The 12730-nt window shown below is 40.8% G+C and overlaps 1 protein-coding gene across 1 annotated transcript in view; it reads left to right on the top strand.

Annotated features, from left to right (window-relative positions):
- Positions 1-12730, top strand: part of ARHGAP42 (Rho GTPase activating protein 42) — a 189913-nt gene that overhangs the window by 45269 nt on the left and 131914 nt on the right. The window contains exon 2 of the mRNA XM_072993618.2: positions 6625-6720. Coding sequence (XP_072849719.1) covers positions 6625-6720 — 96 coding nt within the window. The remainder of the gene's footprint in view (positions 1-6624; positions 6721-12730) is intronic.

Below are 12730 nucleotides of genomic sequence, written 5' to 3'. Positions count from 1 at the left end.
TTCATACTTCAGTTTTTATGTTGCCTAGACTTTAAAAACAAATCAACACTGAGGGGTACTTCTTAGTAAGATTAATATTTAAACATATTTAAAGCAAAAGGCCGCAACAGTCTATTAAAAACCTCTCTCAGACCACCAGTTATTAAGGGAAAAGCTGCCTGAAGAGAAAGGTCTTTGCCTGCTTCCAGAAGGACAGCAATGATGGGGCCAGCCTAGTTTCCTGTGGGAGGGAGTTCCAGAGTCTGGGAGCAGCAGCAGAGAAGGCCCTCTCCCATATGCCCACCAAGTGCATCTGTGACTGAGAGAAAGGCCTCCTCTATGCACGGGCAGGTTCATAGAGGGAGATGAAGTCTTTTAGATTGCTTGGACCCAAGTCATTTAGGGCTTCATAGGTTAACACCAACACTTTGAGTTGTGTCCAGAAACAGATCAGCAGTCATTAATAAAATATCTGTTAAGGCAGGAATAGTGGTATTAAAAATGCCAGAAACACCCTTGTAGTTCTGCATTTCTTAAATAATTATAATAAAATATTTATATTTTCAGTATCCACTCTCTATTTTTAGTCAATTCCTTCCTTGCCATTGATGTGTCAACTCCCACCTGCTACTGTTTAGTCAGAAGAGGAGGAGTAGAAAACTGACTTAGATAAGTTCAAGATTGATGACTTGATCAAACATTACATCTTTCCCCCCTGCTTAGTACATGTTAATTGCACAATTGATGGTGCTGAGAGGTAAAAGTTCTGTATAAAGATTTAATTTCTGTGCCCCAGAGAGTCTGGTTGTCTACATAGGTCAGATGCACACAGATTCAGTTTAGGACCCACTAACTTCTCACTTCTGAAGCCATTACTTGGATTCATTTCTCTGTTCATTTTATGTTTTATATGCTCTTATCTAGCCTCAGATATTCATACCCACTGTGAATGCAAAGCTTCACATGCATGTCCAGCCATTTCTTGAAGTTCTTCCAAACTCTGTTGAACTGTCTGGATGCGCCATTTGATGTTGATGAAGCTGTACGGTCATCTGGTCTGTTATTCAAAATTTGAGCTGGGTCGGGACCTTTATCACATGGAAAAAATAGGTGCAGCATTTCATTCCATTAAGTCTCTCTCTCTCTCTCTCTCTCACTCTCACACACACACACACACACACACACACACACACACACACTCACACTCACTCACTCTATGTATGTGTATATATACAGAGAGAGAGGCAGAACATTGTCCAATTCTTAATTTTGATTTCCATTGTTATAAATGCCATATGTTTCCGTTTATAAGACGATCCAGTGTATTAGACGACAACCCCTTTTTCTAACCCCAAATTAGAAAATTTGATCCCTGCTTTTCCCTTCCTTTTGCTAAGCCATGGGGTTTAGCAAAAGGAAGAGAAAAGCAGAGATCAAAGGGCTCCCTTTGACTGCCGCTTTTCCCTGCCTTTTGCGATGCCACACGGGGCTTAGCAAAAAGGAAGGGAAGACTCCCTTCATGTAAATCAAAGATAAAAGGTCTTCAGGATTAAAGGGCTGTGATTGTGCAGCCCTTTCATGGCTGCTTTACCCAAAGGGGGCCTTCTCTTCCTTTTTGCTAAGCCCCGTGGCTTCGCAAAAGGCAGGGGAAAGCAGCAGCATTCCATGTATAAAACAACTCTCAATTTTGTGTCTGATTGTTTAAGGAAAAGGTGTCATTTTATACACAGAAAATATGGTAAAATTCTTGAAAAGGGAGAAAAATTATTCTAAAGGGGAAAACTGATTCTGGTCATTACTGGTAAAATGTTTCTTTTAAATCTCACTTAATCAAGGTGCTGTTTTTGACTAACAGAATGTTCATTTTCTTAATCTTTGATTGGGCTTTTAATTTTCCAAATGTAGTACCTTTCGGAAACTCCTTCCTGCATTCATTTGCCTACTGTGGACTACATGTGTATCCATAAGATCCATTGTCATGAAACTTCCTGCACCTTTTGGAATAGACTCCTATTTTCATTGGGCACCTGCTAGATCTGTTGGGTCTAGGCTCACATGAACTACCCTGTAGCTACGCATGGATATTGGGTAGTTGACTTCTAGAAAGCCTTGTCTACTATTTCAGTGATCTTTCTTACTGAAAAACCCTTCATAGAACTGCATGAGGAACACAGGTCTTCCTGGAGTGCAGTTGGAAAGAAGAATGTGTTTATATGCCAAAACATGGGTCATTACACTTGCAGTTTTATTATCTAATCTCAGATACGCACCAGCTATGAAAAATGATGCATCTGCTCTCTAGACATAGTTAGAAATAGAAAGCATCCACCAAAGCTGATGAAATTTCATTCAAAGTCTTTCATAATTAAAGGCAGATATTTAATAAAATATAGAAATGGCATGAGGGCTTAATACATCAAGAAGACTACCAGCTGATGCTCTATTTCTGATAATCATAATTCAGTTTACAATGTGATCTTCAGGAATTAGGAACACAGGGCTACAGAGACCATTATTCGTAGATCTAAAACAATAGGGAGAAACATATTTACCCAACGTTGAATTGTAGATCGGAAGGGAAAGGTAAGATAATTTATGTGGAGTTTTAGATTACAAGATCCTTGAGGACACATCCCGTTTTCTTTGTGAGGGGCCATTCATACTACATAATGTTATATACTAACTACAACATTTAACTCAAAGAAACCTTCAATGGTAAGGGTGTTTGATAACAGGATAAGATTGTACTGTACGTTGGGCTAAGGGAATTCATTTAGCTTTTTTTTCTCCCCCCAGACAACTAACTGTTTTGCTTGGGGAAGTTCCTTAATATGCCAGTCAGGAATCCCACCCCCACCCCCATTTTAAAAACATTCTAGGACCAAGATAAAAGGAAACAAAAGGGTTCAAAACAAAACATAAAAATACAGGAAATGCAATATCTGTATTTGCTATATTCCTGATGCACCAAGAAAGGTATATAATTCTAGAGGTGCTTGTCATGTACCTTGGGATCCTCTCTATACAAACCGCACAGTGCAGTGAGCGGTGCCTTTTTGTCTTGTGTAATGAGCAAAGGAAAGAGTGGTGGTACAGTGTAAGATTTCTTCTACATCCCAATCTCTTATATCACAGACTTGTGCTCCTTGTGAGGCTGAAAGAATGCCCTGAGATCCTTGGAGGATGACAGGATTTCTCCCTTCCCACAAGTTTTTTGCTACCATCTCAACCTGTGTCACTTTTCTCCCATAAATGAACTCAAGATTATTAAATTTCAAGTAAAGCCAAAAAGGACACTGAATATACAATTTTAAAAAATAAATAAATATTAGATAACATAAAAATTGACAATACAAACACTAATTCAACCTTTGAAAGCACATGTAAGACCTATAAGCACCATCTTGGGGAGAGTCTACCTTTGATGCCTGAGGGGCAGGAGGAAGATGGCCAACCTAGCAATCTTAGGGACGTCAGTCTACAAAGTGGGAGCGGCCACAAAGATTTTCCCACCACACACAACTGTAAAAAGAAAAGAAATAAGAGAAGGGACTCCCCTGAAGATATTATGAGCCGAAAAAGCTCATATAGAGACATATGGTCCTTCCCATAGTCTGGCCCCAAGACATACAGGGTTTTGTACATCATAACCTGTACTTTGAATTTATGCCAAATATGAACCGTGAACCACTGAAACTTGCATTATATCCTCCGTGTAAGACATAAGACATAAGACATAAGAAATTTATTTGTCATTGCACTCACGAGTGGGTGCAACGAAATGAGGTGCTCTTCCCCAAGGTAAAACTGGACAACACCACTACAAAAAAAAAGTTAAAATATACACAACACTCACCATACAAATATAGATACCCCGTTTCTCCCAGCAATTAAAATTCCACCAAAAACTTATGACCCCGCATTTAAACTCAATACTGCACTTGGGTAGAAGCTGGTCAGCAGCCTGCCTTCAGTGTTTTGAATCATTTGATGTTTCTGAAACATTTTTGAAGATAGCCCCACGTGTCTTACAATAATCCAAGTGGGATACACGTAAAGAATGTATCACTGCAGCCAATGAGACGTTTCAAGTATTTTTCTTTATGCAGTTTGCAAGTGTAAACACTTTTCTCTGGAGGTCGTTATCCATTCTTAAAAAGCCATTTCCACCTCATTTCTCTCTCTGCATGTTCTGCGTAGTGTGTTTCCCGTGTGTGTGTTTTTACAAAGGAATATTTTTCACATATGCATTATATATTTTTAAAACCTTATTTGCAGCCACAGTAGCCTAAGCTATCCTATCAAAGGAAAAGGGGCTCCGCTGTTTACCCCTAACCCCAAACAAGGGTGAGAGGAAGGTGGCAATAATACTCCTCTAATTACTACTGCCTACCTGCATACCCCAAGTGCTAATCAACAGGAATATATTATTCCCAGAGCTGGTTGTGAAATGTATACAAGTAGGTAGAAAGTCAACAATGTCTTTCTACCTACAGTCATATTATTGGCACCCTTGCAATTCTGTCAGAAAATGCAAGCCTTTTCTCAGAAAATTGTTCCAGTTGCAAATGTTTTGCTACTCACATGTTCATTTCTTTGGTTTGCGTTGGAACAACACACACACACACACACACAGAGAGAGAGAGAGAGAGAAAAAACAGAAGAGAAAAGTGAGATTTGATACAATCCCACACAGAAACCCAAAAATGCACTGGCCAAAATTATTGGCACCCTGTAATAATTGCTTTTCGAGAATGTGATGCTCTTTTAATTTGTATTTAGACACACCTGTCACAAGTAGCAGGTGTGGGCAATATAGTAATCACACTTGCAACCAGTTAAGATGGAGAAAAGTTGACTCAAACTTTTGTGTTGCTTGTGACACTGAGCATGGAGAAAAGAATGCAGTGTAAAGAGTTGTCTGTGAATTTGAGAGAAAAAAATTCTGGAAAAACATCAACAATCTCAAGGCTACAAGTCCATCTCCAGAGATCTTAATGTTCCTGTGTCCACTGTGCATAATATCATCAAGAGGTTTACAGCCCATGGCACTGTAGCTAACCTCCCTGGACATGGACGGAAGAGCAAAATTACTGAAAAATTATAACAAAGGGTTGTTTGAATGGTGGATACAGAACCCAGATTAACTTCCCAACAAATTCAAGCTGATCTGCAGACACGGGTACAACAGTGTCAGCTCGCACTATCCGTCACCATCTGAATGAAAAGGGACATTATGGAAGGAGACCCAGGAGGATACCACTGCTGACACAAAGGCATAAAAAATTATGCTAAAATTTATGTGACAAAACCAGAATCCTTCTGGGAGAACGTACTGTGGACAGATGAGACAAAAGTAGAGCTTTTTGGTAAAGAACATCATGGCACTCTTTACAGAAAAAGAAATGAGGCATTAAAAGAATAGAACACAGTCCCTACAGTCAAACATGGTTCAAAGATGTCTTGGGGTTGCTTTGCTGCTTCTGGCAATGGATGCCTTGACTGTGTGAATTGTATCATGAAATCTGATGATTACCCAAGAATTTTAGCCAATTTCAGAAAGATGCAACTCCACCAGAGGTCATGGGCCTTCCAGCAGGACAATGACCCAAAACACACTTCAAAAAGCACTCAGAAATTGTTAACAAACAATGTGCTGGAGAGTTCTGAAATGGCCAGCAGTGAGTCCAGATCTGAATCCCACAGAACACCTGTGGAGAGATCTCAAAACAGCAGTTGGGAGAAGGCATCCTTTAAATCTGAAGGCCCTGGAGCAGTGTGCAAAAGAAGAGTGGTCCAAAATTCCAGTAGAGAGTTGTAAGAAGCTCATTCATGGTTACAAGAAGCGATTGATTTCAGTTATTTTTTCCAAAGGGGGTGCTACCAAATAAGTTAAGGGTGCCAATAATTTTGGCCAGTGCATTTTAGGATTTCTGCTTGGAATTGTATCAGATTTGACGTTTCTTCTCTGGTTTTTTTTTATGTTGTTACAATGCAAACCAAAGAAACGAACATGTGAGTACCAAAACATTTGCAACTGGAACAATTTTCTGAGAGAAGGGTTGCATTTTCTGACGGGATTGCAAAGGTGCCAATATTTTTGGCCATGACTGTACTTGCACCTCCCTCTTCCTTGTCTCTGGTGAGTATTATGAGGCTGTGGGGTGTTCTTCCAGTGGAAATGCACATGCAAACAGCAGCAATGGGAAGAGCGATTGATGGCAGCTGTGGCTAACTAATGGGCAGTAGTGTGTCTGGCAATAGAAGCTCCTCTCCTCTTGAGATGACTGCCTGTTCTTCACTAATGGCCATCCTGGCCATGCTTTCCAACTGCATGCTTTAGTACAGCCTGTGAATATATTTGCAGTCATTGTCACCAAGCCAAATGGTTCCAATGTTAGGCTTTGCTGTATACTTGATTTTTGAACTTCTAAGCAAATAACTCCATTGTTGAATTGCAGACAAAATTATTTGGTACCAGGCTTTCAGTAATTTTGATAGTGCCTTAACTTTTGCAAACTTAAAAAAAATGTTTTTTCTTGTACTAGGAAAATGGAATAGGTTGCTTCATTAAAGGTGTTCTAATGAAAATTTGTATTGTAAGCATGAGCGCCACAATAATTTTGGATCATTTTTGTTTTACAGATTTGTCAATGGCCGTACAAAAGTTTTCTCAGTCACTTCAAGATTTTCAGTTTGAATGTATTGGAGATGCTGAAACAGATGATGAAATCAGCATTGGTAAGTGTTCTATTATATTTATATTCAGATGTTTTTATTCAAATATTGTGTAGGGTTTGGGACATTATATGCCATGGTATGCTGTATATATATCTTATATTTGGGGTTGGGGGGGCCATCCAACCATGTGTAATTCAGGTTCCAGTAATCTGGAATTTAGATTATTATTTTGGATCAGGAAGTGCTATGATCTTTGGACATCTTGAGTTTTGACCAAGTCATCCATGACAATCTTTTTAGCAAGCTAATAAAATGTGGCTTGATGGTGTTACTTTTAGATTTGTAGTTGATAGACCATCAGTTTGGATTTAATCTAAAAAGGGAAGCTAGGAAGGTAACAACAAGGCGTGGGGCTTTCTTGGTAATAGTCCCCCACTTTGTGGAGCAAACTGGCAGTTGAGGTGCGCCAAGCTTGTCCCTCCCAATATTGAATAAACTACTCAAGACAGAATTATAAAGACAGGCTTTAAAAAAATCATATCCTCAAATGATGTTGATTTTAAAGTTTGAATTTTAGGTTTTCTGTAGATGACCACATTCAAGTCTCTGATAGTGCCATTTTGATTATGTTATGTTCTTATGGGAATGAAGGGTGGGTGGTTGTGGGGTTTTGCTTGTTTTAAGCTTAGAGTAGTGTGAATTCACTAATCAGGCAGTACATAAATTAAATAGTTAAATAAAAATCAATCAATAAAATTGGTTTAAATCACAATTTAAATCACTACTCAGGCTAAGTTTAATCATGTATCCCACCCCCAGAAGTGCAGCCTTGCTTTCTGTAACCTTATTGTATACTTTTCATAATATATTTTGTCACAATTATTGTCACTATATTTTGTCTATAGTGATTCCATCTCCAGTAATCCTTGTATGGTTACTGTCTCAAAGAGCAGAGCAGGTTCCTGGGCAAAAGGTCTCATGAATACACTCAGGCCATACCACTCCCTTCCAAAGTGTACACTTCCGGAGAGAGAAGTAAAGACTAGACTTTGGGCGTAGTTCTAACTAGCCAAGATAATGGAATACCGGCTGCGCTGCCTTAAGCCTGCAGAGGCTGTATCCTGTCTAGCCTTATGAATAAGGACTATTTGTGCCTGAGACATACAGATAGGGTGTGTGTGGGTGTGTGTGGGTGTGTGGGTATGCGCGTACACACACGTGCATCCGTGCAAGCATGTATGCATGTGTGTGCATGCATGTGTGCATGTTGTAGTGCCGCATATTATTTTCAACCAGTAGAAGTTGAGAAATTGGACGCCTACTAGCTTTTTGAGAACGAATCAAAGTGTACTGCTTATATACCACCTCATAGTGCTTAAAGCACTCTCTGGATGGTTTACAAATTATACAGGCTATACATTCCCCCCACCCAGAGGGCTGGAAAATTGAGTCAGCCTCAAGCTAACTATTCAGGATTGAACCAGTAAACATATATACTGACTTCCGCTAGGTTGTGAGGAGAGTTTTGGTTACAGTACTACAGTTTAACCACTGTGCCATGAGACTCTTTTCTTTTTCTTTTTTTTCTTTTTCTCCCCCCACCTTTTAATTAAAAAAAAAAGCTACAGCATTCAGCTGGGTAACACACAGGTATTGGGGGAAATGGAATTAGGAAGGTCGTCAAAACTGGAAATGCAGCTCAACTGAACTATTGAAGATTGCGGGTGCATTTTGTGTTTGGAGCTTACACAAAGATTTTCCAGCTCTCCTAAGGCGCCATTAAACGATGCACAACGCAGTTACTTTCTAAGACTGCAGGTGGAAGAAGACTTTGCTTCTTCTCTGAATGTGAATAGAAGTATTCTTTTCAAAGAAGTAGTTGTGTTAATCTCTCTCAACATACTGGAAACATTAAAGGGAGAATAGAAAAGGGGGGGGAGAGGGAGAGAAATCAAAATGCTGTGGTGCTTTAAAAACAAACTCAAGAAAATGTGTTTGCAGTCCTTGTGTGTTATGAAGTGTATTTTAATAATGAAAGCTCACAATGAAATAAATCAGTTAGCCTTTAAAGTGTGAAAACTTTAGACTTTTCTCACAGACATTTTATGCTTTTTCCCCCCATTTAATTTTTGCTAGAATGGAAATTCTGTGTGCAAATTACTGAGCAAAAGATTTTGGCCTTTAGTATGCTTAGTCACCAGCACCCTCCTAAGGTACTAAATGGAATAGATACCTGCAGCATTGCTAGTCTAAATTGTCAGGCAATGTTGTTCAAAAACAGTGAATAGATAAAAACTAGTCTTTGGGCAAAAATACTGCATATGTATAAGGCTTCTGAGTTTGGCCAGGTGAGTTTGTCTTTAGCATCAACTACATGCATACACATGCGTACAATGGGTGTTTATATATAGTTGATTCTTTTGTAAAGCTCTAAACATAATTTCAGCAAAGATTTCTGGAACAAAGGATACAGTTCATCACTTAAAACATAAAACGAGTACATAAACGCGAAGAGACATTTGCTTTACAGAGGATATCTCGTAATTAACATTGATTCTTAAATCAAAAGCTCTGCTTTCTTGTTCAAGAGAAAATCTTTTCTGTAAGAATTTATAAAAGTAAACAGTGAACAATGTACTCTTTTCATGGTAGATATCCATCCCGCATCTCCAAATTGTGGCAAGGGAATTACCGAAAGTGATTTGCTATCAGCAAATCCGGAGTGTCTTGCAAAAGCCGTCAGTAAGCCTGCTGTGATAGCTTTCCGCCAATTCCTAAATGCATAGTGATTATTTATAAGAGCTGCCCTCAGCAATCTTGGGTCACACCCTTGTGATTCCAAACACAGTGTAATCTGTGTGTCTCTGAAAGAGACCGTCACTTCTACTAGCACTGTGACTGACAGGATCTCCTGTATTAAACAAAACATCTGCTGTAGGTCTTGCAATGTAATTCATTTCATTGAGTGCAGACGGCCAGGATGCTGTCTGCAGTATGTAGACAAAACAACAACAGACCTACGTGGAAGATTCAGAAACCCTAAGTCTGCCATCTTCTAGGATTCAGAAATCCTAAATCTGCCATCCTAAGGCTACATCTTCACTAAGAAGCTGAAACAACCAGTGTCTAGACAATTCAGCTCTGAATAGTGTGGCCTTTCGGACTTGTCTTTGGTAGGAATCAAGATACAATCAAATCCATGCATTAAAATCAGGGAAAACATCTGGATTGAGAGTCTAGCTCCCTGAATATATCATGACCTGAACCCTTAACATAATTCATTGGCTTTAGAATACCATGTCCTCTAGGTTCTAGAACTGCCACTTGATAAACAGAACTACCGTATTTTTTGCTCCTAGGACACACTTTTTCATTCCCAAAATGTGGGGGGGAATGTCCGTGCATCTTACGGACCGAAGGCAGCAATTTTGTCGCCGCTGGCCCCGTGGGGGGTAGCGTCGCAAGGGTCCGGGTGAGCCTTCCAGGACCCTTGCGAGGCTCCCCCACCCCAACGGGGCCAGCGCCGGCGAAATCGCCAGCTTCCAGGTGGGGGGAACGTGGCAAGGGTTCTGGAAGCTCACTCAGACCCTTGCGACGCTCCTCCCACTCCCGCACGGGACCAGCGCTGGCAAAATCGCCAGGTTCTGGGAGTGTTTGGAAGCTTGGGGAGCCTCCAAACACTCCCAGAACCTGGCGATTTTACCCCCCTGGCCCTGTGGGGGGGGGAGCATGGCAAGGGTCCGAGGGAGCCTCCCAGGACCTTTGCTATGTTCCCCCCCCCCCGCACAGGGCCAGCACCGGCGAAATCCCCAGTTTCTGGGAGTCTTTTGAGGCTTGGGAAGCCTCTGAAGAGTCCCAGAAGGTGGTGATTTTGCCCCCTCTGACCCCTGAGGGGGCAGGGTGAGTCTCTAAAGGGTCCTGGAACACACCCTATGACCCTTTGGAGGCTCACCCTGCCCCCCCACTGGGCCAAAGGGGGGGAAATCGCCAGCTTCTGGGACTCTTCTGAAGCTTCCCAAGCCTCAAGTCCCAGAAGCTGGCGATTTCGCCCCCTCTGACCCCGGGGGGGGCAGGGTGAGCCTCCAAAGGGTCCTAGGGTGTGTTCCATAAAACAATGTTGGCTCTGCATGTTTTATGTACGAAAGCAATTTCCGTTAGCGTTCTTTAGGATCAGCTTGTGAATAGTGCTCTTGCTGAGACTAGTCTAGAATGTGGCTCTTCTAGAACTTTGGAATTGTGCAGTCCAGACTTTCTTTCTAAAAGCTTGATGATCAGATGCTTCTGATGATTTTTTTTCAGTCTTTATTTTTTGTTCTTAGGAATATTGAGTGGCCAGGAACAAAATAGGCATGGTGAGGTACTGTCATTGGACTGCCTATTACTAAGGATAGTACAGGAATACTTTAAAAAACAAATTGAGAGTTTTAATTGGAGCGCTCTTAGGAGTGGATGCAGACGGAGAAGCCAGCTATATTTGATGGTTGTTGTGGGTTTTTTGGGCTCTTTGGCCGTGTTCTGAAGGTTGTTCTTCCTGATGTTTCGCCAGTCTCTGTGTCCTCCAGAGGACTGGAGTAGGAACTCTGTCCATGCTATATTTGTATTGCATATTGCCATGGCCATTTGGAAGATGAGAGCTTTCACTTGAGTGTCCATAGTTCCCTTTCTGAATTTCAGCTTTAGGCTCATTTCAGATATGTAGCCTTATGCTGTGTTCTTTTTTCATTACTAGCGAATATTAAGAATCACTAAATCCTATTATACTTGCTGTTCTGCCTCACTATTTCTAATTTAGTTGGACAATGTGTGCAGAAGCTCTGGAAAGCATTCTTTGCTACGAACATGATCATTTGCTTTTCATTGATGAGATTACCAGAGGGTTTATGTTACGGCTATCCAAGGATCTATGCTAGTTTGAGCAAAGCTTTTTGGAACTATGATGGTGTCAGATTCATGGCTATCCTGCCAGCCTGACATTTAATCAATGGCATAGTGACATGTGACCTGAAAAACATGCTTTTGAAACTTGGTGTGGTTTTTTATTGTTTTTTTTTTTAAGGTACCTAAAGATATGAGGGAGAGGTTGATCCTACATACAAGATAGGACTGATTTTTAAGAAAGACAGGATTCCAGCTTTGGAAAGATGGATGGAAAATGATAGAATGTTAATCATTTGAAAGGTACTGTTGTTCCAATTGGCGGGGAATGTGACATCGGTGTGGTAGTATGATGTGGGTATATTATTTCTTTCTAGAAGGATTTTGTATTGAAGGTGCAACACATTATTCTTCCTTTTGCTGGCGACTATATTTCTTCCATCTTCCAAAACGACACTTGTAATCTTTCAGCCACAGATGATGGATGGCAAGGATGCAAACGTCTTAGCTCTTGAAGATGCATTATCATGAAGTGAGCTTTCATCTAGGAAACCGGAGGAGAAATATAAATTGTCAGGGAATGGGGACATTTGGATCAATTGTGTCAAGTTCTTGTTCAAGAAAAAAATTCAATAAACCTAAAGTGAAAATGTGCACTTTTTTGTTTATCCATACATGTTATTTGTTATATGTGTGAGAATGGCTGATGGTCGGATTCCAAAAGATCTCCTGTATGGAGAATTAGTGCATGGAAATCACCCCAGAGGGAGACCACAACTGCGATGCAAGGATATCTGCAAGTGGGATCTGAAGGCCTTAGGAATTGACCTCAACAGATGGGAAGCCCTGACATCTGAGCGTTCAGCCTGGAGGCAGGTGGTGCATCACAGCCTCTCCCAATTTGAAGAGGCACTTGTTCAGCAGGCCGAGGCAAAGAGGCATTTCCGAAACCAGCAAACTCAGGGAGCTGGACAGGGGACAGATTGTATTTGTCTTCAGTGTGGAAGGGATTGTCACTCTCGAATTGGCCTTCTTAGCCACACTAGATGCTGTTCCAAGTCCTCCATACAGAGCACATTACCATAGTCTCTGGAGACTGAAGGATCCCTAATCTAATCTATGTTATTTGCACAGTTGATGCTGATATTTTCCTACTTTAACAATATGAGGGTAGCCATTTCCCTGAAAATCAGCT

The sequence above is a fragment of the Pogona vitticeps genome, chromosome 3, assembly GCF_051106095.1.
Source record: "Pogona vitticeps strain Pit_001003342236 chromosome 3, PviZW2.1, whole genome shotgun sequence".
Lineage (NCBI taxonomy): Eukaryota > Metazoa > Chordata > Lepidosauria > Squamata > Agamidae > Pogona > Pogona vitticeps.
Note: the sequence above shows the minus strand (reverse complement) of the source record. Positions and strands in the feature narration are given on the sequence as shown.